The sequence below is a fragment of the Dromiciops gliroides genome, chromosome 5 (assembly GCF_019393635.1).
Source record: "Dromiciops gliroides isolate mDroGli1 chromosome 5, mDroGli1.pri, whole genome shotgun sequence".
NCBI lineage: Eukaryota > Metazoa > Chordata > Mammalia > Microbiotheria > Microbiotheriidae > Dromiciops > Dromiciops gliroides.
Window position 1 is genome coordinate 242,426,247 of NC_057865.1, and position 23,578 is coordinate 242,449,824.

General features: G+C 38.5%; 1 protein-coding gene across 1 annotated transcript in view; it reads left to right on the top strand.

Annotated features, from left to right (window-relative positions):
- CNOT2 (CCR4-NOT transcription complex subunit 2) overlaps positions 1-23,578 on the top strand; it is a 179,932-nt gene that overhangs the window by 104,857 nt on the left and 51,497 nt on the right. Inside the window, 2 exon segments of the mRNA XM_043966896.1 lie at positions 10,535-10,559; positions 10,562-10,656. Of these exon segments, the coding sequence (XP_043822831.1) occupies positions 10,535-10,559; positions 10,562-10,656 (120 nt within the window).

The window sequence follows — 23,578 nt, forward strand, 5'->3', positions numbered from 1 at the left end:
TTTTGTCGTACGTCCTTTGGATTGTCTTGGATCATTTTACTTGATCGACAGTAAGTAGCTAATCGTCCACGTCAATCATTATTACAAATATTGCTGTTTGGCTCGTGTACCATGCAATTCTCAGGTTCTGCTCACTTTGTTTTACATCAGTTCACATTAGTCTTCCCAGGTTTTTCTGAAGCCATCCTAGTTATCATTTCTTATAGTACCATAGTATTCCATTACATTCATATACCTGTTCAACCATTCCTCAATTGATGGGCATCCCTCAATTTCCAGTTCTTTGCCACCATTAAAAAAGTTGCTTGTTTTATTAAAGGATATTTTGCCATCTTAAAAATGAGGCTCTGGTGGGGGCAAGCTAGGTGGCACAGTAGATAAAGTACCAGCCCTGGATTCAGGAGGACCTGAGTTCAAATCTGGCCTCAGACACTTGACTAGCTGTGTGACCCTGGGCAAGTCACTTAACCCTCATTGCCCCACAAAAAAAAAACAAAAACAAACAAACAAAAAAACTGAGACTCTGGGGACAGCTAGGTGTGCAGTGGATAAAACACTGGCCCTGGATTCAGGAGGACCTGAGTTCAAATTCAGCCTTAGACACGTACTAGCTGTGTGAACCCTGGACAAGTCACTTAACCCTCATTTGCCTCGCAAAAAAACCAAAATAAAAATGAGCTCTGATCACAGAGAGCAATATGGCTTCATCAAGGATGTCTTGATGAACTAGACTTATTTTGAAAGTAATATAGACTGTTAGGTTCAAGGGAAGACTATGCTATAATTTACTTAGATTGAGTAATGTATTGGAAAAAGTGTCTCCAATCTTCTAGAAAAGTACCTTCACTTCCTCCCATTAACTTCTCAACTTTTTGCATGCATCAGCTTCCAATCTCATCTCTCAAACTGAAACAGCTCTTTACAATGTTTCCAATGATCTCTTAATTGGCAGTTCTGGTGTCCTTTTCTCTGTCTTTGTCCTTCTTAACTTCTGCCGCATTAGCACTGGTGACCATCCTCTCTACTCTATTCCTCTGGTTTTTCCCAACACTATCTCCTGATTCTCTGATCATCTATATCATACCCCTTAATTGGGGTTGTTCCTCAAGCTCTTTCTTGTGCTATCTGGTGTCCCTGTACTTTATATATTGGTACCTTCATCTACTCTCATGTATTTAATTATCTTCTTACTAAATGGCCCTCTCCACCACCACCACCCCCCTAACTGTAGTGAACTCCGTTTCTGTCCTAAACTCAGTCTGTATCTTCTGTCACCTATTTGATATTTCCAACTAGGAAATATAGGCTTACTGAAGAAGAATTAATTGATAATGAGGGAAAGATAGAAGGCAGCATGTGCCAGGTGCATCGTATCATTGCCACAACCTCCCCTTAGTCTTCTCTGGAGACAACTCAGGACCCTGAGCCCAAGATCCTGAGAATGGCAGCACCTTTAGACCAGCAGCCCTGTTTTCCTCCTTGCCCCGAAAGCTCCATGGAGAAATGGGCCCGCTTTCCCATAACACAAATGACAACTACCAACCAGCCACTACTTGTGGGAAGGTAAACAAGAACTTCTGCAATAGCAATGCTCCGCCTCCCATTTCACCACTCTCTCCCCCAGCAGACCACTGGCTCTCTTCCTAGCCTAGCCCTCACAGGTATTGTCTAGGGCAAAGCTTCTTAAACTGTGGGTCACAACCCATATGGGGTCCCATAACTGAATGTGGGGGTCGCAAATTTGGAAACAATGAAAGGTTATGTGTACCTGTTTTATATGCCTATATACCTGGGGTCGCAGAAGAACTTCTCAGTCAAAAAGGGAACATGAGCAGAAAAAGTTTAAGAAGCCCTGGTCTAGGGAAGCAGCCCTGTATTGATGCCTTCTGGAAACTTCCTTTGCAGCCCCTGTATCCTCAGCAGCCATAGCTACTGAAGACTCAGGGGAAAAAAAAAAGTTTGACACTGTTAAATAGTTCAGTGTATATGGTTTTATTATGGAACAGATATAAAAGACAAGGAATTACTCAGTGACTTGTCACTATCCCTTGCCACTAGGCACTTCCATATGATTTGCACCTGTCTTTATGTATTGTCTCCTCATATTAGAATGTAACCTTCTTGAGGACAAGGACTTTTTTCTTTTTCTATTTGTATCCTGGGCACTTAGTATTGTGCTCTGCACATAGTAAGCCCTTAATACATAGTTTTCTCTCTCTTTCTCCCTCCCTTCCATCCCATAGGCATCTCAAACCAACATATCAAAAACTTTATACAATCACATTTGCTACCACTCTGATTTGGACCTTATCACATCTTGTTTGGGCAATATCTTGCAATAGCAATAACCAACCCACTTATTGGTCTCTCTGCCTCAAGTGTCTCCCTTCTCTTTTTCACACAGCTGCCAAGCAGTTTTCTTCAAGTTTATGCCTGAACCATATCACTCCCCTACTCAGTAAACTCCAGTGGCTTCACTTACTTCAGACATTAATTTCCTCTGTTTAGTACTGAGTAACCTTTCCAATGTTGTTAAACATTGCTCTCCTTTCTACATTCTGTAGTTTACTTAGTGTCACACTCTTTTCTTTTATACTGATTGCCTATCCCTTTGTACTGTTCTCCATTGAATCTGTTCTGTTCCTACCTTCCCTATGTGGCAATGTAGGTCTTTGGGAACAGCTCACTCCCCTTTTGTCCTGCATTTCATATGTAGTATTATGCTTAGTTTTGTATATATTATCTTTCCCAATAGAATGTAAGCTTCTTAATGGCAGGGACTGTTTGTTTTCGTCTTTGAATTCCTAGCACCTAGCACATGGGAGACATTTAATAAATGCTTGTTGATGGATTGAAAAAAGATGGATTTGGAACTGATTGTGTGACTATACCCCATAGAGTAGACATCAGTGATTAAGTGTCATATTGGAAAGGAGAAGTGCCCCAAGGGCCTTTTTGTCAGTGACTTGGATATAGACAGAGAAGGCATGCCTATCAGATTATGAGATGACATTAAAATGAGGGAGGTTAGCTAATTCACTGAATAACAGTCAGAATTCAAAAAGATCTTGACAAGCTAAGCTTCGGAGTGAACTGATAAGATGGAATTTAATAGGGATGTATCTTATGCATAGTTTCAGAAAATCAACTTCAGAAGTTCAGAATGTGAAAAGCACGATTAAGTTGGTTTGCAAAAGATCTAGAGGTTTAATGAACTGCAAACACTTCAGGATTAAAGAGTATGGTAGGGGAAGCTAAGAAAATGAATATTCATTAGAGAGGCATAGCTTGCAGGAATATGAAGGCGACAATTCTGTTGCATTTGGCTCTGACCAGATGACATCTGACAGGTTGTGGCTGCCACATTCTAAAAGAACATTCATAAAGCGGACCAGTGTCTAAATAAGAGCATCCAGTGTGATGGGAGGCCTGGAGTTCCTGTCATATGATATATGAAGACTGGTTCAAGTAATGGAGGCTATTGAGCCTGGAGAGGATAAGATTGAACATCAAGGAAGGTATATGGAGCATGAATAAACCATCTTTGGGTATTCAAATGGTTCTCATCAGGGGATGAGTTTACTTGACTGTAAAGGGCTGAATCAAGAACAACGGATAGAAATTTCAAAGAGACAAGTTTAGGTTTAATATAAATTTTTTCCCCCTTAAATAGAACTATCCATAAAGGAAGAGGCAACCTAGAAGGTTTTGGTTTTTTCTACATTTTTCCAGTAAAGGCTGGTTGTAAACTTTGGGCTGTGTTGTAGATTCCGTTTTTTTTCCTCCAAGTATATGTTGCATTAGATGATCACTAAAGTTCCTCCACTGAAATTCTGAGATTTTAGGGAGGAAGTAGCATCTTAGAACATATAAACTATAGTGGAAGGGATCTTCACAATGTGGAAGACATAGTGTAGTTAGGAACATCTGCTCTGTATTTCCTCAGCTTCATACACTGTCATTTAAAAGAAAAATTCCTTGAGTTCTTTTCCATTTGTTCAATATTTGTATTCAGGCCAGGTATTTTGTTACTTAGAGGTCTAGTTTGGTGTGAATGTCACACTACTTTCAAACAGTTCATTAAGTCACTGTTAATGGTTGGATGTTGGACAAAGATTGTGATGATGTTTATTGCTTTCTAGTGCTTCATTTTGAAATAAGCGGAGAATTTAAGCAAGTGGATATGCAGAGATGTAGTTCTTGGTTTGGGTGATGGCTGTAACCCAGAAGAATGAATTAGCAACAATTATGAGATTAAGCACTACGAAAGAACTAATCATGGTCCCATTAAGAAACCAAAGAAACTGTAGAACAAATGTGAAACCTTTGTGAAGACAGCTCCAAAGAGTAGCTTGGTCTCCATGATGAACTATTTCTGTTGAGATGGGCAGATTAAGATAGAGTTCAAGGTAAATAAATGTGCCTTTCTAATCTATATGTGTTGAACAGACTTGGGCTACCACAGTGGATTAGTAAGAGGCATGAATAGGGTATAGAACTGGATGAGAAAACAGTAAAAGTACCCTGTGGAGTTGAGCAACTGCAATGTTAGGGTTACCAAGCGCAGTAAGGAATGCAGCTCCTGAGGAAAGATGGCCATCATGTTATAAGCTCTACGAACTCATCTCCCCTTCCTCATATAAGCAGTTCTCCTGTTTTGCACGTTGCTGGTCTTGGTGAGATATTGAAGGACAGCTTGGATTAATTTAGCACGCTGAGCAGAGCACCAGAAGGTGAATAAAGGATATTATTGACATGAACATTGACCTCATCTCCTTGTCCAACAGACCTGCACAAACCAGACATGCATACTGGGTCCTACTGGGAAGCTATGCAGGAAAGAGATGAGGAGGGCTTGAGTTAAGTTGACTAGCAGTGTGAACATCATGGAGAGACATAAGAGGATTGTTGGGTTCTGACAACTGATTATGTGGGCATAGAGGAAGCATTTAAAGGGAGAGAAAAGTGCTTAAAGATGATTTTCCTGTTCTGAATCTGAGCGACCGGTTGTGTACATACTACAGGAAGTTGGAAAGTGGCATAGGGTTTGGGAATAACGGAGATAGCAATTGACTTTTCAATATGTCGAATATCAGTTGTTAATGGGACATTAAGGGGGTGTGTGTATGCACATATGTATATCATCTACATGGATGTTAAAAATGAAGCAATAGGAATGACAGATGATCAAGGGATAGAATGTAGAGAGGAGAAAAATAGGCTCTATGAGGGAAGCTTGGGGACATCCACATTTAGGGTCTCGGAGAAGGAAATTAAACATATAACAGGAGATGGTAAGCAGGGCAGGGCTAATGTTATGGTAGTTGAAGGCGAATCTGTAAGGGATTCCTCTTTAGTTATAGATTGAATAAGGGGTACTTAAGGTTCCTTCTCTCTCTGAGATTCTGTAATTCTGCATAAACAAGTAACAAACATGATGGGAACTGAGAAAAGGCCACTGGATTTGACAGTTGAAGTTTATTGGAGTATTACAACAGTGGTACCCAAAATCAGACTGTAGGACATCAAGAAGTGAATGGGTAAGGAAGAACTACTATAACTATAGATTGTTTTAGAAAGTTGAGCAGTGGGAGGCAGCTAGGTGGCGCAGTGGATAAAACACTGGCCCTGGATTCAGGAGTACCTGAGTTAAAATCTGGCCTCAGACACTTGACACTTACTAGCTGTGTGACCCTGGGTAAGTCACTTAACCCTCATTGCAGGGGGAGGGGGGGGAGAGAGAGAGAGAGAGAGAGAGAGAGGGGAGAGAGAGAGAGGGAGGGAGGGAGGGGAGGGAGGATGAGTGAGTGAGTGTTGAGCAGTGAAGGAAAAGAGAGGTGGGATTATATGATCATTAATGCATTTAACCAGCAAATACTAATTAAGTGCCGCCTGTGTGCTAAGCACTGTTCTGAGCACCAGAGATTACATTTGCTTAGGTAAAAACATAACCACAAAAAATTACATGTAAAATATATACAAAGTAATTTCTGGGATGATAATACCAGCAATTTGGTGGGATCAGGTTAGGTTTTTAGTAGCAAGTGGCAGATGCTGAATTTTGAAGGAAACCAAAGATTTTGTAACCTGAATGAAGGATAAAGTGCATTCCAGGCTTGAGAGACTGCCTAAGTGAAGGTTTGGAGACAGGAGATGGAATGTTGTATGTGCTATGAGCAAGCCAGTTTGGCTGGAGTAAAGTTTCTGAATATGCATGAAAAGGTGGAGCCAAAATGAGCTTGTGATTTTTTCTAGAGTCTAGGGTGTCAATGGATCTTCTTGATCCAGGGAATGATCTAGTCAGACTTATGCCTTAAGGAATGTCAAGCATGGGGCTGGTTGTTATAGAGATTGAGACATACCCAGGTATTTAAGTCATTGACAGAGTGAAGGAGTCTGGACATGGAAGGAAATAGGATCACAGGATTTAGAACTGGAAGGGACCTCATTGATTAATTAGTTAAACCCCTTAAATTTTTTTTTTTAAATAAGTTTAGTGAAGGTCATAAAGGTAGCAGAGTTGGGATTGGAATCCAGGTCTTAAAATTCTAAATCGAACCAAATGTCATACAGTATCCACCTTGTGCTATTGGCTCAAACTCAACTTGTAAGGAAGAAAAGCACAAAAAGCTTAGCTTCTGCATCCCCCACACACCTCCCATCCCTTACAGTTTTCCTCACCTTTTTTGTATGAGATTCATACTCTTCCACTTAACCAGACTTAAAACCTTGGGGGCGGCTAGGTGGCGCAGTGGATAGAGCACTGGCCCTGATGTCAGGAGTATCTGAGTTCAAATCTGGCCTCAGACACTTAACACTTACTAGCTGTGTGACCTTGGGCAAGTCACTTAACCCCAATTGCCTCACTAAAAAACAACACACACACACACACACACACACACACACACACACACACACACACACACAAAACCTTGGCATTTATGCTCTCTTTCGTTTCCTCCATCTAGATAGAATTTCCTGTCAAAATATCTCTGATATCCATCCCTTCCTTGCCTTCTCTATACCTCTGTTCTAATTCAAACTCTTACCAACCAATCAATCAGCAATCACTAAGGATTTATTAAGCACCTACTCTATTCTTGGCATTGCACTATATGTAAGTACAAAGAATAAATCAATCCCTACTCTTAAAGAGCTTACATTCTAATGAAGGAGACAACAAATGACATAGAAATACATACAGCATTGATGTAAAGTAAATCAGTACAAACATGTACAAAGGAGTTAAATATGGAATGTTTTGGGAGGACAGGTACTAGCAGTTGAAGTTTAGGAAAGTTTCATGCAGAAGATGGTGCTTGAACCAAATTTTTTTTCCTTAGTGGTTAGGCTCAGGTTTGCTGGGTATGTCACCTTGGGTTCTATCTTGAGCTCCTTTGCTTTTCAGAACACATCATTTCATTCCCCCTTATAGTTTATGGTGTGTGCAGAATCGTCTTGTGTTATTCAAATTTCCCTTCCCTTATATTTGATTGTCTTCCTTTTATTTGCTTGCAGAATTTGTCATTGGAATTGTTAAATTTAATCACTAAGTATTTTAGAGTTTGTAGCATAAGGTTTTTTGTTGTTGTCTTTGTTTTGGTTTTTTTCCCCTGAAGGCGATCTGTGGATTTTTAGATTAGCACTTTGGTTACCTCATCAGTTCCTGTGGGTTTAATTAGCATCTCAGTAAATATGCTTTAGTCCTGCATTACCAATTTCCCATTGGATGTTTCATACTAAATGAAACTGAATGTCTTGGAGACATTTCAAATGCAACATATCCCAAACTGAACTCATTCTCTTTTCCTCTAAATCTTTCTTTCATACTTTCCTGTTTCACTCACTCACCACTCTCCTACTTTGGCATTATCCCTTTAGCCACTCGCCCTCACCTAAGTTGCCAATCTTGCCATTTCTACTTTTACAACTTCTCTGTCTCACACATGTGGCCCCTTCTCTCTACCTACACAGCCACTGCCTTTGCTCAGGTCTTTATCATCCCTCTCCAAGATGATTGCAGTAGTTAATAATTAATCCCCTGGTTTACCACTCCATCCTGAATATTGTTGCTAAAGTAATGGTCCTTAAATACAGTTATGACCATGCGTCTCACCTCCTTACCTAACTTGCTTAACTCAGTTGACTTCCTGTTGTTCTTAGAAACTCCTCTTTTTTACTTTCAGAGCCCTTTACAACCTGGCTCTAACTTACTTCTCCACACATGGTGGATATTACTCCTCCTCATGCACTCTGCAGTTTAGCCAAACTGACTTTTTCTTTGTCTTTCACCATGACCCTCCATCTTCTGCCGCCATTTCTTTGTAATGGCTTCTTCATAGAGCTCATTTTCTGCATGAAGCCTTTCCTAACGCCCTCGAATTCTCATGCTTTCCTTCCACCAACAGTGACAACAAAACCAAAATTTAACTACTTTGCTTATATTTTTATTTATTAACTTTGTGTGTGTGTTTATACATATCTCTTTTTTAGAATGGAAGCTCCTAGTGAATAGGGATTGATTTTTTGGTAGTTGCATATATCCCTAGCACCTAACACAGTGTTGATACATAATAGGTTCTTAATAAGTATTCGTTTATTAGTTGATTGATCTTTTGACAAGAGAATCTGTTGTTGGACTTATTCAAAAGTCCTGCTAGTTTGATAAGGTCTTCAATCATACAGCCTTTGTGAACCCAGAACCACCAAGAATGAGCCACCAGAAAAGAACTCTAAGAAAAGTCAGCAACTATTTTTAATTTCTCTAAAGACCCATTCATTCCAGCTCCAATGTTCTATTATTTATTCTGATGTTTTAGTTACAAAAATGTTATATAAAAATTTTGATTTAATTTTGAGGCCCATTTGAATGAATCAAATTGAGTGCTTAAAACTTTGATAAAGGTCAAAGAATTGGACTTTTACTTAAGTATTACTAAATTGTGTCAGGATTATATTTTCATATATATGCATAATTTTTTATTATTTCATTTAGGGCTTAAGTAGAAAAGGTGCTTAATTGAGGCCCATTAAACTTTACAAGTCATATTGCCTCACATATTTAAGGCTCTCAATTTACAGTGTATGATAAATTTTGTCATGGATGTTTTGGAAAAAAAATCTTCCATGTATATACATATATGTACCACACACTCATAAAACTGCTTCCCTTCTTAATTGCTTCAGCTTGAGAGCTATTATTCATTATTATCTAGAATTGACTTGAATAGTATATAACTACCGTCTTTTTACATGAACAAATATAGTAAAGACAAGGCCTTGATTATTTAAAATTTTGAGGTTTTCAGAAATTATTTGTATTTTGCTATGAAATGTTTTCTAATTTACTTTGAACAAGTTTGTTCTGGTATTTTTAACTTTTGCCTCAAAAAAAAGCAATGCAGCCACCCTTTTATTCATTCTGCACAATCTAGGAAACTGGACATCATATCTTCTTGTCAAGTTGAGAATTTAATGTAATTAAGAAAATAAAAGGAAGTATTTCATTTGACTTCTAAGGAAACTGAGGCTTAAAACTTAACTGTCAATGTCACACCACAATGTATTGAGCTTTATACTATGTGGACTTAATTTCAGACACCTTTTAAGCAACCTTTGAGTTCAGGTTTCTTAATCTGACTAGTACTGATTTGAAGTATGAAAACTAGATCCTTCTTCTACATACTGTTTGCGTGACCATGGGAAACCACTTCCCCTAAGTTTACTTGTCCATAAAGTAAAGAAATTGGAATAATTCATCTCTTAAATTTCAGATCACATGATCACTTATAACTATAAGTGATCTTGGGCAAATTAAGCACTTTAGGTCTATGGTTTTTTTTTTTTTTAATCTGTAAAATGGAGATAACTTTTTGACTAATTCCACTACCACCCTCACAGAAATGTGTGAAGATTAAATGATATAAAATACTTTGTAAAGAATGAAACAGAATTATCGTTTCCCTGTAAAATAGAGATGGTTAAATATTTAGGTTTCACAGGCTACATAGAAATACAGGTGGGATCAATAAAGTTGGTATGAAGTTTAGGTACTTTCAGTAAGCTCAGATAGTATTTTTCAATGTTATGGGACAGTGTAAGTTAAAACTATATGTAGTTATAGCTCTTTGCAGAGGAATAAAATATGAGCTTAAATCAAAGGAAAGTCACTCTATCTATATGTCTATATATAGTTAAAATTATTAGTTATAATTTTTACATAAGAACAGGGTGCATATAGTTCTTTGAATAGAAGATGTTGTTTAAGATAATACCTGACAGTTCTCTTTTCATCACTAAAGACCCAGGTGTTTAAGGAAAAAAAAAATTTCGTGCTACATTTCTTGCAAGCAGATTTGTGATCTCTTCTAGTATCATGCTGTTTGGCCCTGACCACAATTTTTTCTCTTGTGTGGCACAGCAGTTCTCCCTTGATTTTCCATATTCACTGCCAAACCACTCTCTCACCAAAGTTAGGGGTTACTGGGTGTTACTTAAAATATTATTTTTCCCTAAAATAAACTCTTCTCTTTAGGTGACAAACAGCATGTTTGGTGCTTCAAGAAGAAGTTTGTAGAGGGGGTCGACAGTGACTACCATGATGAAAACATGTACTACAGCCAGTCTTCGATGTTTCCACATCGGTCAGAAAAAGATGTAAGTTAATAAGTTATGTTGGATTTTGCTAATTAATGTGCAAGTCTAAAGTTTTTGCAATTATCTAGAAGGGAATTTATATCCATTTCCTAATTTTAGAACTCTGCCATATTTTTGGTTTTCTAAATAAAGCAACATATATGGCAAATTTGCTTCATAGTAGAAAAATAATAGGCCCATATTTACAAAACATGATGTTATTGTATACTGAAATATATTCATTAGAGCTTATTCTTAGAAGCTCAGGGTGTTTCTCTAGAAAATAAAGGTTTCCCCAGAAAACAGTGAATCACTGGCTTACCCCCTAGGATAGGGAGCTGTTTCTCTTCTGTTCCCTAGAGTACTAGTTCAGCATGAGTGCTAGGTTTCCTCCTTCCTCCTTCCTTCCACTCTACTTCCCTTTTTAAACCATCACTTAGCAATCTCTTATCCTTTGAGATTCACACCATCTAGCTTTATCACGTGGTCCACCTCCCCCTCCTCATCATCTATGGGACTCTACTTCATTCTCCTTCCTTTGTTAAGAAGCTCAGTGTGTTTCTGCTCCAAGCCTTGACTTCACTCATACTTGGCAAACTTCAGTAAACATACTCTTGTCCCCCTGAATCAACCCAGAAGCATTTTTAGAAAGCACCTACTATGCTGCAGGAGATAGAGTTCATGAGATAGATTACATGTGAAGGATTCAAAGACAGCAAATAAAAATCTTTGCTTTCAAGGAGCTTATATACTGTTTTAGGGAGAAAACACACACACACACACACACACGATTTTGTTGGTTTTAATGAAGAACTGACCTATGGAGTTGAGCCCCCCTTCCTGAAACTTACAATCTAGAGTAGTTTCCTGAGGCTTTGAGAGGGTAAATAACTTATTCCTCATCTTATCCTATAGCTACACAGTCAGAAATGGGTATGGGAAGTTTTAAGAGAGACTTTTAAATAGCTTCTATGGGGAATAAGATAGAGCATAAGTTAGGGAGTCACAAAATGATTGCCTTTTCAATGGGGACCCAGTTGAGCTTGGATATTTGTAGTGTATTATTGAGGAACATGCAAATGGGCCCCAGAGATGTAGGTGGTGGGGGTAATTTGGTGTTTGAGTTTGACAAAGAATTACTAGTGATATTTGAGGGTAGAGGAGAGTAAGGGAATGAATTGTCACACAATAGGTAATGCATCACTTGACTTTGCTATTGCTTCATGCTATCATCTTACATCTCTTCTCCCTTTCTTAGACAGACTTCCAGAAATGGTCTTCACCTACACAAATTTCCTTCATACCCTCATGTCCTCCGTGTGTGTGTTGGGATAGCTTTAGGAGAGATATAGCATAGGAAAGATCATTGTTCATATAAAAGAAATGTTTGAATTTTTTATCTAGAAGGTGGAACCTCCTAGATTCCATTATGAGTAATGGTGAGATCTAGGATTTTACCATTTCTTTGTGTAGCTGAAGGAGCGTGTAAGAGTATGTCATGGAATTTGAGGAGATTGAGAAACTGGGAGGTGTAAGGGTATTTTAGGAAGAATCAACATGAATATTTTAAATGCCCTACATTAAGGGCAGGAGTTGGGGAAAAGAGACAGTGAGTCAGGTACTGAACTCCTTGAGAGGAAAGATGAACTAAGGACAGTAGCCTCCATGATCTGAAGAGAGTGGGAAAATCTTAATAGAGTGAATGTCAGAGGAGGAAATGTTACTGCCTGATGGTGGCAAAGGAAGTGGTAGTGGGGAGCAAAGGCTATTCGTTACTTCTCCATGATAACTGTGTGTATGCACTCACAAACTCCACACAACTAGTGCTGGGAGAGGATGACTGGAAGTCCATTGTAGTCTGGGAGAAGCCCACAAGCAAACACACCCAACCTCCATGGCCTGCCCTAAGGAGAAGGTGCAAGACCCCAGTTATACCCCATCCGACCCTCTGACCCTGCCCATCAAACCCAGATCAAAGGAAAAGGAGGGACAACACCACTGCACAAAGACTGAGCATTACAATTCACCTGCCACATTATCACTGACAGCACAGTTGATAGTACAAAATGGCAAACTTCCACCACCTATTATTCTTCCTATCCCTCTATTAATCATTAGACACCCTCTAGCAAGCTATCTCCAACCCAAAACTCCCATCTCTTATCTCCACATTTTCCTTGACTCTACTCCACATGTCTCATCCAAGCCACTGTTTTCTACTGCCCTATGATTTTCATTCTATAGTCTTCATTCTGGAGCAATTCTGGGTCCTCATTGCCACAAAGCAATCATCTTACAACTCCTTAATTAAATCACTATCCCCACTTACCACTGTGGCTTTTCCAAATTGTTCTATTCCTCTTCAAATCTCCCATGGCTTTTGCCCTTCACCCTCTGCATTGAGAGCCCTGCTTCATATTTTCCTGAAACATTTAAGCCATTTGCTGGAATGCCCGGCCTCCTCATTTCCTTCAAGTTTCCATTAAAATCCTACCTTGTAAAGGTCTTCCTGACTCCAGGCTGGGCTCTCTATCCACCTAGCTGCCCCACAAACCACACCTAGAAGAATCAACAAGAAACCTGTCCCCAGTTGGGAGGCAAAGCAGAAGGTGAATTTGAACTCATGACGCTGCCCTGCCGTGGCCTCCTAATGAGTCTGCCTTGTGGTCTCTACCTGCCTTTTCCTCTTCCACATAACTAATTGAATTTTCAGTTCAGTTCAGTAAATATTTATTAAGTGCCTATGATGTTCCAAGCACTATACTAAGCACTGGGGGAGGAGGGCTGGGCAGGCTGTCTTCCACTGTGTTTTTGCACACGTGGTTCTCAAGTTTGGAATGTGCTTGTCTCTTATCTGTGCCTCTCGAAATGACTGTCTGTGCTTTGCATTACTTAGCTTTGTACTTGTGTTCTTCCAGCAGAAGCTCCTCGAGGGCTGGGACTGTTTCATTTCTCTCTTTCTAGGAAATCTGCCATCATGTAGCCTTCAGACCGCTAAGGCCAATGCTCTCCTCGCTCCCCACATGTGCCATTTGTGCCATTTTCAGCCAACTTCTTGATCTGGAAATATCCTGTCATAGAATCTCTTCATATTCCAGAATTTCAGAATTGGCTAGGAATCTCAGGTCATCTAACTGAACCTTTAAAATAAACACCATCCCCCCTCTGTAACAGACCTGACAAATAGTTTTAAGGCCTTTGCTTGAAGACCTTTGGTCCCTGGGAATCCACTTCCTTGGTAGGCACTCTCTTCTTGTAGACAGCTCTTACTGTTCCAAAGTTTTTCCTTGTGTTTGACTTGAATATTTCTCTTTAAATTTTGCACCCATTGCTTCTGCTTATATCCCCCTGGACTTAGAAGAATGGCTCTACTGCTTCCCTTTTAAAAAGATATAGGGTAGCTAGGTGGCGCAGTGGATAAAGCACTGGCCCTGGATTCAGGAGGACCTGAGTTCAGATCTGGCCTCAGACACTTACACTTACTGGCTGTGTGACCCTGGTCAAGTCACTTAACCCCATTGCACCCCCCAAAAAAACAAAAACAAACAAAAAGATATAGATAGGGAGGCGGAGCCAAGATGGCGGAGAGAAGCTAGTAAGCTGCTTGAGCTCTCCCAAATTTCCCTTAAAATAAGATTCTAAAACTACAGAACCTACAAAAAGAAAGAGGATCACAAACTTCCAAACAGAGATAATTTAAAAGATTTCAGGAAAGGTCAGTCTCACTCGGGCAGGGGGGAAGCAGCTGAGGCCCTTGATCTTGGCTTGGCGGGCTAGTGGCGCAATGGGCCAGTGGTGAGATCCACCAGCACCAGCTGAGAGAGCAGGCTACTAGATAGGGGGCCACCCACAGGATGGATGCGACCAGGGTGGTGAGAAATCCACAAGCCATAGAGGCCTCAGAGCAGAAAGACAGCAACACAGCCCCTATCTCCCAGCACAAGAAGCTTGAAACAGGGACCCTGGTGTCCCCAGAGAAGACCTCAACTTTAAAAAATAATAATAATAAGCTGCAATATGAGCAAGAAACAAAAAAGAGCTCTCACCATTGAGAGCTTCTGTGTCAACCGGGAAGAGACAAACACAAACTCAGATGAGGACAGTACTCTCAAGTTGTCTACATGTGAAGCCTCAAGAGGGAAGAGGAATTGGTCTTAAGGCCAAAAAGCCTTCTTGAAAGAGCTCAAAAAGGATTTAAAAATCAACTGAGAGAGGTAGAAGAAAAAATGGGGAGAGAAATGAAAGCAACACAAGAAAATTATGAAAAAAGAATCAGCAGCTTGGAAAAGGAAGCACAAAGATTGACTGAAAAAGATATAGATAGATAATGAACATATCCTCCTAAGTCTTCCATAGCCTAAGCATTGCTTGTCCCATCAGGAGATGTCTGTTTGGGGGTGGGGTGGGGGGGAGAACGATGTGGAGAGGATTCTTTTTCTAGATATGGTTGGTTGAGTCAGTCCCCTGAAATCTCGTCCCGATTTTAGATTTTCAGATCTTCAGATGGCATGATCTGTCTCTTCACCTCCCTGGCTTTTTGCTCCTTTTCTTGGTGGCAGTGCCGGTGTTGACTACAGACTTCTGTCTCTTTCTCCTTGCATAATTCTCCCAGGGGGAATGGATTGCATGCTCCTAAATGACTGACAGGCCCCAGTTGGGTCAGAGATTGTGCCTTAGCTGTCCAAGGATTTCAAGACATGAGCCCTCTATCATTGGCTCTACTTTGTCTCTTACGTGGCTCCAAATGCTTCAAAGTGTGCATTTCCAGGCCTTCGGTTTACTAATCCCAAACTAAGCATTATTTCATAGTAAGTCTTACCAGGCTGTTTCTTTGCTTGATGAGGAAACTGCGCTTCCCATAATGCAGTATAAGATCATGTTAGGGTTTTTTGTTTGTTTTTACTATTGTAAGGCACTGCTGGATTATTTAGTTTATAGTTCACCAAAAGCACTAAATCTTTTTCAGAAAATTGTTATCTAGCCACATCACCCTTGTCTAAAGTTGATTTTTTTTAACCCATGTGTAGGACTTTGTATTTATGCCCCTTAGTTTGATCTCTCCAATTTATAGCCTTAGAGAATTGCCTAATCTGCATTGATAGTGGGAGTTTCTTTACCAGGGAGGGGTTAGTCCACTTAGCTTCCACTTATACAACCTGAGTGTGCCTGCCCCTCAGTGAAATCTCAAGTCAGACCAAGAAAATATTTCACCTCACTAAATTTGGCCCAGTGTTCTAGCCACTCAACATTTTTTTAAAGTCCTAATTTTGTCAATGAATGCATTGCATATTTCTCCCAGCTTTTTGCCATCCAAAAATCTGAAAAGGTATTTCATCTATATTTTGATAAGGGCCTACCAGGACAGCATTTTTAATGTTGTCAGACATAATTTCTACACTAAAAGTTTTTGCTTAACTGTTTTTCTTTGTCACAAACAAGGGTTCAGTCTGAAGGGGGTGGGTGGAAAATGACTGATATAAAAAAAGGCATTAATATATTCTGCAAAAATATATTTGCAGGGGAAAAAAGGGGGATGGATTTGACCTGTAGGTATAGGCCTATATACTAGTCATTGTAAAAATATTTAAACATGGCAGAAACTAAGCATAGCTTCCCAGAATATTCTCTTGGAGACCTCATCATAATTTATCTAATTGTACTATTATCTAGCCCCCATCTACCAAGCTTTTCACTAGACTATCAAAGGAAATTTTGAGAAGTACTCCGCTCCAATTTAGGTTAACTATAACAACTTTTAGTTAAGGCTATAGAGGAACTCAATTCCCCTGCATATATTTCAGTGTATCTCTAACTGAGCATCAGAGAAAGCAGTGACTGGTGAGCATCGAGATCGCAGTAAACCTTTTTCTTCAGTTTTAAGACTGCTTTATAAGAAGTCCAGAAGACTTGGCACTCAGAGGGATGTCTTAGAGCTCCAGTCCTAATCCCCAAGGGCTTGAAATGTGGATGGATAGTCTGAGTTCTGAAATGTCAGAGGCAGAAGCCAGTGTGAGCTCCTGTAATCAAGGTCTAAAGCCAGCGAGATCTAAGCCCTTGGCTTATTGGAGTAGCAGCAAGGAAAAACAGCTCTCATAGATTACTTAGATCAGGGATGGAAATGCACACCTTTAAGCTCTAATTGAGCTACAGCAAAAGACAAATTAGACCCAGGGATAGGGGGCTCATGTCTTGAAATCCTTGAAGGACACTAAGGTACAACCTCTGACCTCATTGGAGCCTGTCAGAGCCATAGCAGGGAATGCAGTTCACTCCCCCTTGAGGATTGCTCAAGGAGGATGAAACAGAAAGCTGAAGTCAACACCTGCATTGCTACTAAGAGATGGAGCTGAAAGCCAGGGACCAAGTTAGAGGGCAGGCCCTGATTCTAGAACTTAAATGACAGCAGAATCCTGACCACAGAATCGACAGGACAAAATATAGGCTACTCATTCACTCCAAAAGAGCAGGAGAAAACAGAGCCTGGACCTCACCCAAAGGCCTAATTCAGAAAGTGAGCCTGGACACAGGAGCAAAAAGAAAACATAATGAAGAAATACTATGGATTAAGAGAATTCCGGAGCAGCTAGGTGGCGCAGTGGATAGAGCACCGGCCCTGGATTCAGGAGGACCTGAGTTCAAATCCGGCCTCAGAACCTTGACACTTACTAGCTGTGTGACCCTGGGCAAGTCACTTAACCCCGATTACCTTACCAAAAAAAGAAAGAGAGAGAGAGAGAATTCCAAGAGTTAACACAGAAAATGTTAACTCCACAAGTACAAGTAGAATCCCAGAGAAAATAATGGCCTGACCACAAGACTCTAAAAGAATAGCTTGGAGAATTGAAGCAAAAGATTTAAGAAAAATGAAATTATTGAGACAAAAATTGGAAAGTGAATGAAAATCTTAGAAGCTACAAAGTCATTTAGAACAAACAAGACTAAAGAGTTTCAAGGAAATATTAGAACAGTGAAAATGTTGAAAAAAACAAGATAATAAGGTATCTATTGTCAAAAACTATCTGGAAAACAAGTCAAGAGAAGATAATGGAGGGAAAATAGGAATATGTTAGTCAAGAAATGAGGAAGAAAGTCAAACTTATTATTTCTCACGATTGGGGTATGTAAGAAGAAGATGCAAACATGGAGGAAAGGATGAGGAGAAAAAGCAAAATTGAAAATATTGCAAAGCGTTTGGTGTAGAAGTATATTAAACTCATCAGGGAAACAGGTATAGCAGGGTTGGGACAGGAAAAAAAGGAGAGGAGAATTTAAGAAGGAATAGGGATATATATATATATGCTGGTTTAACAGCTGGATCTCTGAAAAACAAATACAGTATACACATGACACAAATCTGCATCGGCAACATTTCCCCCCATTATTTTCAAAAATCTAGATAGTCAAGAAAAACAATAAATCGAGCTTTAATTTGAAGCGTTTGGCAATTCAAGGTGCTCGTGCTGAAATTTAACAATCTGCTCCAAAGCCAGTTCATTCTGACTTCAGCACACCCTGGAGGGAATGAAGCATCAGTTTGAGGATAAATCATAAAGGGTTGAGTAAAAGAAAAATAAAGTATTAGAATTAGTGATCCTAGTCTAACCCAGATGAAGAGTGGGAACAAACTACTTCCATTAAAAATGACTCTCTTGATCACTTTCCTTCTCTTTGACTATCTCCTTTTTTGTAAAGGGGACAGGATCAAAGGAGAGGGAAAAGTATAAGCAGATAGGATAGAAGGAAATTAAAAAATAAACATAACTAAAAAAACATCATAAAGAAAAAATCATTTTTAAATAGTTAATTACCTCGATTAATGAAAGTACCAAGCCTGAATCAAGAAGACTGATGACGAGTAATGACAGAGAGGGAATGGACTAAGATTGCAAAATGAATGTACATTTTCTGACGTGTGGATTTGTTTTGCTTGACTTTTCATATGATGGGGCAAGGGAGGGCTTTTGTTTTTGGAAGAGTTGAGAGGGTGAAAAAGAGGGAATGATAGTGATGACCAAAAAAGTAAAGAAATTGCACCAATGAAACATCTAATAATATACAGAAGACATCAGAACAGTAAGCCATTGGTACTACTGGGGTAAACAATAAATACTTAAAAACAAATTAATTAATATAATTCTCCTTTTTGTTCTTTGTATATGGAAATGTCCAGTTTGTAATTTTTTTTAATGGTAGTAAATTGTATCTATAGAATTCCTTTGTTCTACTAGTCTTTGCAACCCTATTAAAAAGGAAAAGGGGTTAGTCTGGCATGACTTGTTTGAATGAATTTCCATGCTGGCTTTTTGTAACTATCCCTTTCTTTTTCTACATCTTTACCAAGAATGGATGTTAGGCTCACTGTTTAATTCTTCAGAGACTGTTTTCCTTTCCTTTTTTTTTTTTTTGAAAAGCAGAATATCAGCCATTCTCTAATCCTTTGATATTTCTCCCATTCCCCACAGTCACTAACAATGGCTCAGCATTCATATCTGGTATTTTTCCCCCATTATTTTAATGTCATTTGTCTGGGTCTCCAGACAAAGGTGCTCCTTTTCATCTGTTATCATCATCTCATCCATCCCATATCACTAATTCAACTCTTCTTTTCTCCTACATGCAGAAAAAAAAAACAAACCTTTTTTTGTGCTTGGTTTAGTTTTCTTCTTCATCTTAGCTCATTTTGAACCTTCGTACTCTTAGCACAATTTTTAAGGAAAAGATTAACACACTTTGTGTATTTATCTTCCTTATTAGTAGCCCTATCTTTTGGCCTTAAAATCTAAATTTGTTGTTTAATTTCTTCACTGTTCTCCTTAAATCACCTTCCATTTACCTCTTTATTGGAGTTATTTTTTCTATCTAATGGATTTCATTCATTTTTGAGTTTCTCTTCTGTAGTAGGCTAATTTCCCTTGTAAAATTTTAATTCATGGCATCTTAACTAGACTTTCTTCCTTATTTATTAAATTGGTTTGTTTATTTGATAATTTATGTATTTAATTTTATCATTGTCTCATTATAATCTCAGTCATTTCTAAATATATCCCTCCCCTTCACTTACCTTGTAGGATTTTTTTTTTTTGCAGGGCAATGGGGGTTGACTTGCCCAGGGTCACACAGCTAGTAAGTGTCAAGTGTCTGAGGCCGGATTTGAACTCAGGTCCTCCTGAATCCAGGGCCAGTGCTTTATCCACTGCGCCACCTAGCTGCCCCAACCTTGTAGGATTTTAAAAGAAAAAGAAGCAGTCCAGGAAATCAACACATTGACCTTATTTGATATAATATTCCTCATCCATTGTCTACCAATTTACATACATTATCTTGCCTTCTCAACCCTTAAAAAGCCTTCAGCTGGGCTAGCTGTTGGGTTAGTAAGGCATTCCCACAAGCTGTTGTCCAAAATATCTTCTCTCTTTCTTGATCAAACTCCTTGATAAAGTTGTCTACACCAGGTGCCTTCACTTATTCTTCTCCCACTTGCTTCTAAACCCTCTGAAGTCTGGCTTCTAACCTCATCATTCAGTTGAAATGGATCTTGATTAAGTTACCTTTGATCTTTTCATTGTCATATCTAATGTCCTTTTCCCTATCCTCTCCCATCTTGACCTCTTTGCAACCTTTGACATTGGTGAATGATCACCTTCTTTTCCTGGATATTTCTATTTTTTTCTGGGGTTTTGTGGCTATTTCTTATGCCTTTCTAACTATTTCTAGTCTCTTGCTGGATCTTCATCCATGTCATGCTTACTACCTTTGAGTATCTCTCAAGGTTCTTGTTGGGCCTTCTTTTTTCTCTATACTCTTTCACTTGGTGCTTTCTTCCGCTCTCATGAATTTGATTATCATGTTTCTGCTAATAATTTGTTCTCTCTCCTGGGCCCTAGTCCTGCATCACCAACTGGCATTTCAAATTCAGCATGTCCAAAACAGAACATAACATCTTTTTTCCCAAAACTCTCCCCTCTTTAAAACTTTTCCATTACTTGTGAGCATGTCACTGTCCTCCCAATTACTGAGGTTGGCAACCTCTTCACTCACATAGCCACTGTGCTAGTTTTAGTCCTTTCCACCTCTTTCCTGGATTGTTGGAATAACTTTCTAGTTGATTTCCATGTCTCAGGTGTCTCCCCACTAATCTAATCCCCATTCTTCTACCAGTGTGATATTCCTACAGTACATGTGTGACCATGTCACTCCCCTATTCAAAAAACTAGATTGGCTACCTATTATCTCAGGAATTGATTATAAAAACCTTTGTCATGTAGAGCCTTTTACAACCTTACACCTTGCTGCCTTTCTCATCTTCTTACAATTTAGTCTCCTCTGCATACTCTGTGATTGAGCAGTGCTGATCTGTTTTGTTGTCCTCCTACACAGCTCCCAGCTTTGGCTTTGCATTGGCTCTCTCCATTCTTGGAACGTTCCCCCTTCCTCACTTTCAATTTCTAAATTCGCTGATTCCTTCACCTCTCAGTTCAAACCTCACCTTCTTGGGGAAGCCTTTCCCAACCCCCTCCCACAGGCTTCAAGTGTCTTCTCTTTGGAATTACCATCTACTTTCAATGTCTATATCTGCTAATGCCTTCCACTTTCAAATTACCTTCATCTCCTCTCTCTACATTTTGTATGTACCTAGTTATTAACATATCTGCCCCATTAAAATTTGAGTTCCTTGAGGGAAGAGACCATGGTTTTGATTTTCTTTGTATCCTTCGTACTTTACATAATGTCTAGCCCAAAGTAAGTGCTTATTAAATGATTATTGATTGGCTGAAGGGAGGAAGACACATTTTCTTCCAGTCTTTTTAGAAGGTCAAAGCTTGGTCATTATTATAAAGTATTCTGTTTTATTTTATTTTTCTTTACCTTTACAGTGTTGTAGTAGTTGTTTGTGTTATTTTGCTGGTTCTGTTTTCTTCACCCTTCAATTCAAATTTGATTGAAATAAGTCTTCTCATGATTCTCTGAATTCTTCATATGCAGAATTTCTTATGGCTCAGTAGTATTAAATTATAAGTTGATAGTTATCTACTTAGTTTCCTATTCTTTGTTAGTACATAAAGTTTTGCCTTCAATATTTTGATATATGTGGGCCCTTTTTCCTACAATTGACCTCTTTGGAATACATGCCTAACAGTTTATTTCAAGGGTATGATCATTATTGTCACTTTTTAAAGCATAATTCCAAATTGCTTTTCAGGCAGTTAACAACTCCACTAACAGTCAGTGTATTATTAATGGGCTTGTCTACTGAAGCTCCTTTACACCAGCTACTTTTTTGTTTTGTTATTTCTGCTCTACCGATTCTTTCAGTTAACCTTTTGAGACGCCCCCCCCCTCAAAAAAAAAAATCCTTGCAAGACTTCCCAATTTTACCTTTTTTTGTTTGTTTGTTTTAAATCACAAGATTTTACATGAAATGGTCATTTTCCCCCAGGGATCCCATAACATGCACCCGAGCCACTTCCTTGATAGTGAGAATTTGATTTGAAATACAATTGTTGTGACTTTAATTGTCTCCTTTTCCCTCTCCACAAACTATATGTATGTGTGTACATACGTATACATATATATACATACATATATTTATATATAAAACACAATTTTTATTGATTTTCAAAGCACTTAAGTATTCTATATCATATACCTAAAATAGACTATTCCTTCATTCTATTTTTATGAGTCTTTATCCCTCTTCAGTGTTAGCACTCTTATCTCAGGGCTTCATAGTGGCTTCATTGTCTGTCCTATGTCACAAATACTACATTCAGATTTTTAGAAATTAAATATGCTACTTCTTTTGAATTATTCCATTGAGAAGCCACATGATATTTTGGTGAGAAATCAGCAAATTGCATTATCAGGGAACCCTTTTAATTTTATTTTGTCTTTTATATAACATTTCATCTTGAGGGGGCAGCTAGGTGGCACAGTGGATAAAGCACTGACTTTGGATTCAGGAAGACCTGAGTTCAAATCCGGTCTCAGACACTTAACTAGCTGTGTGACCCTGGGCAAGTCACTTAACCCTCATTGCCCCACCAAAACAAAAAACAAAAAAAACCCAACCACCAAAATACAAAAATCAAAAAATTCATCTTGAAATGCCCAGAGAATATTTTAGGCTAGCAGATTTTTCTATTATCTATTATTTTGGGTTATTGATAATTTTAGTTACTGATTATTGTTAGTTAGCAGTTGATAGAGAAGAACATATGTATGAACTAAATTAAAATTTCATTACCATTTATACAGATGGAAGCTTGCATCTTATACTCCGGAATTATTTGCAAATATGAATTTGGAAAGTTTTTCTACACTAGACTGTTTTAAATATAAAATTTCAAAGTAAATAAATTAGGTTTTATGGTGGTCTAATACTAATTAGTAGGTCACTACCCACTTTATTTTAATTTGCAAGGCAAGCATAGGCACAACCTAAGACCTGAAGTAAAGAAGAAAAAAAAAAGTAAAAGTATAGAAAAGATAATATATCCAAAATACCTGATGTGATCACACATTGTGTGTGTGTGTACACACATATCTATATCTATATATCTATATCTGTACCTTTGATTTTGAAGTGAAACACTTGTTCAGTCAGAACATTTTCAAGAGAGGCGATAGATTATTCTTATTCAACACATTCAAAGATGAGTAATATTTTTAAATCCTTGACTAAATTTTGAGAAGAATATAATAAAATAGGCAGCTTTTCTTACGGAAAAGTATAATAACATTTTTACATTTTAAAATTTGCTTTATCAAATTAGTTACTAATGTTTGTAGTCTATTGACTAAATCTAAAGGCTATTCTGGATTAATTGTAGAATTTTTTTATCTGACTAATTAGGTTAACTAATTTGTTAGATTAAATTAATGACTGAAAAGTAGCAATACAGTAAAATAAAGCACTTCTTTAGATAGAATTACAATCTTTTAA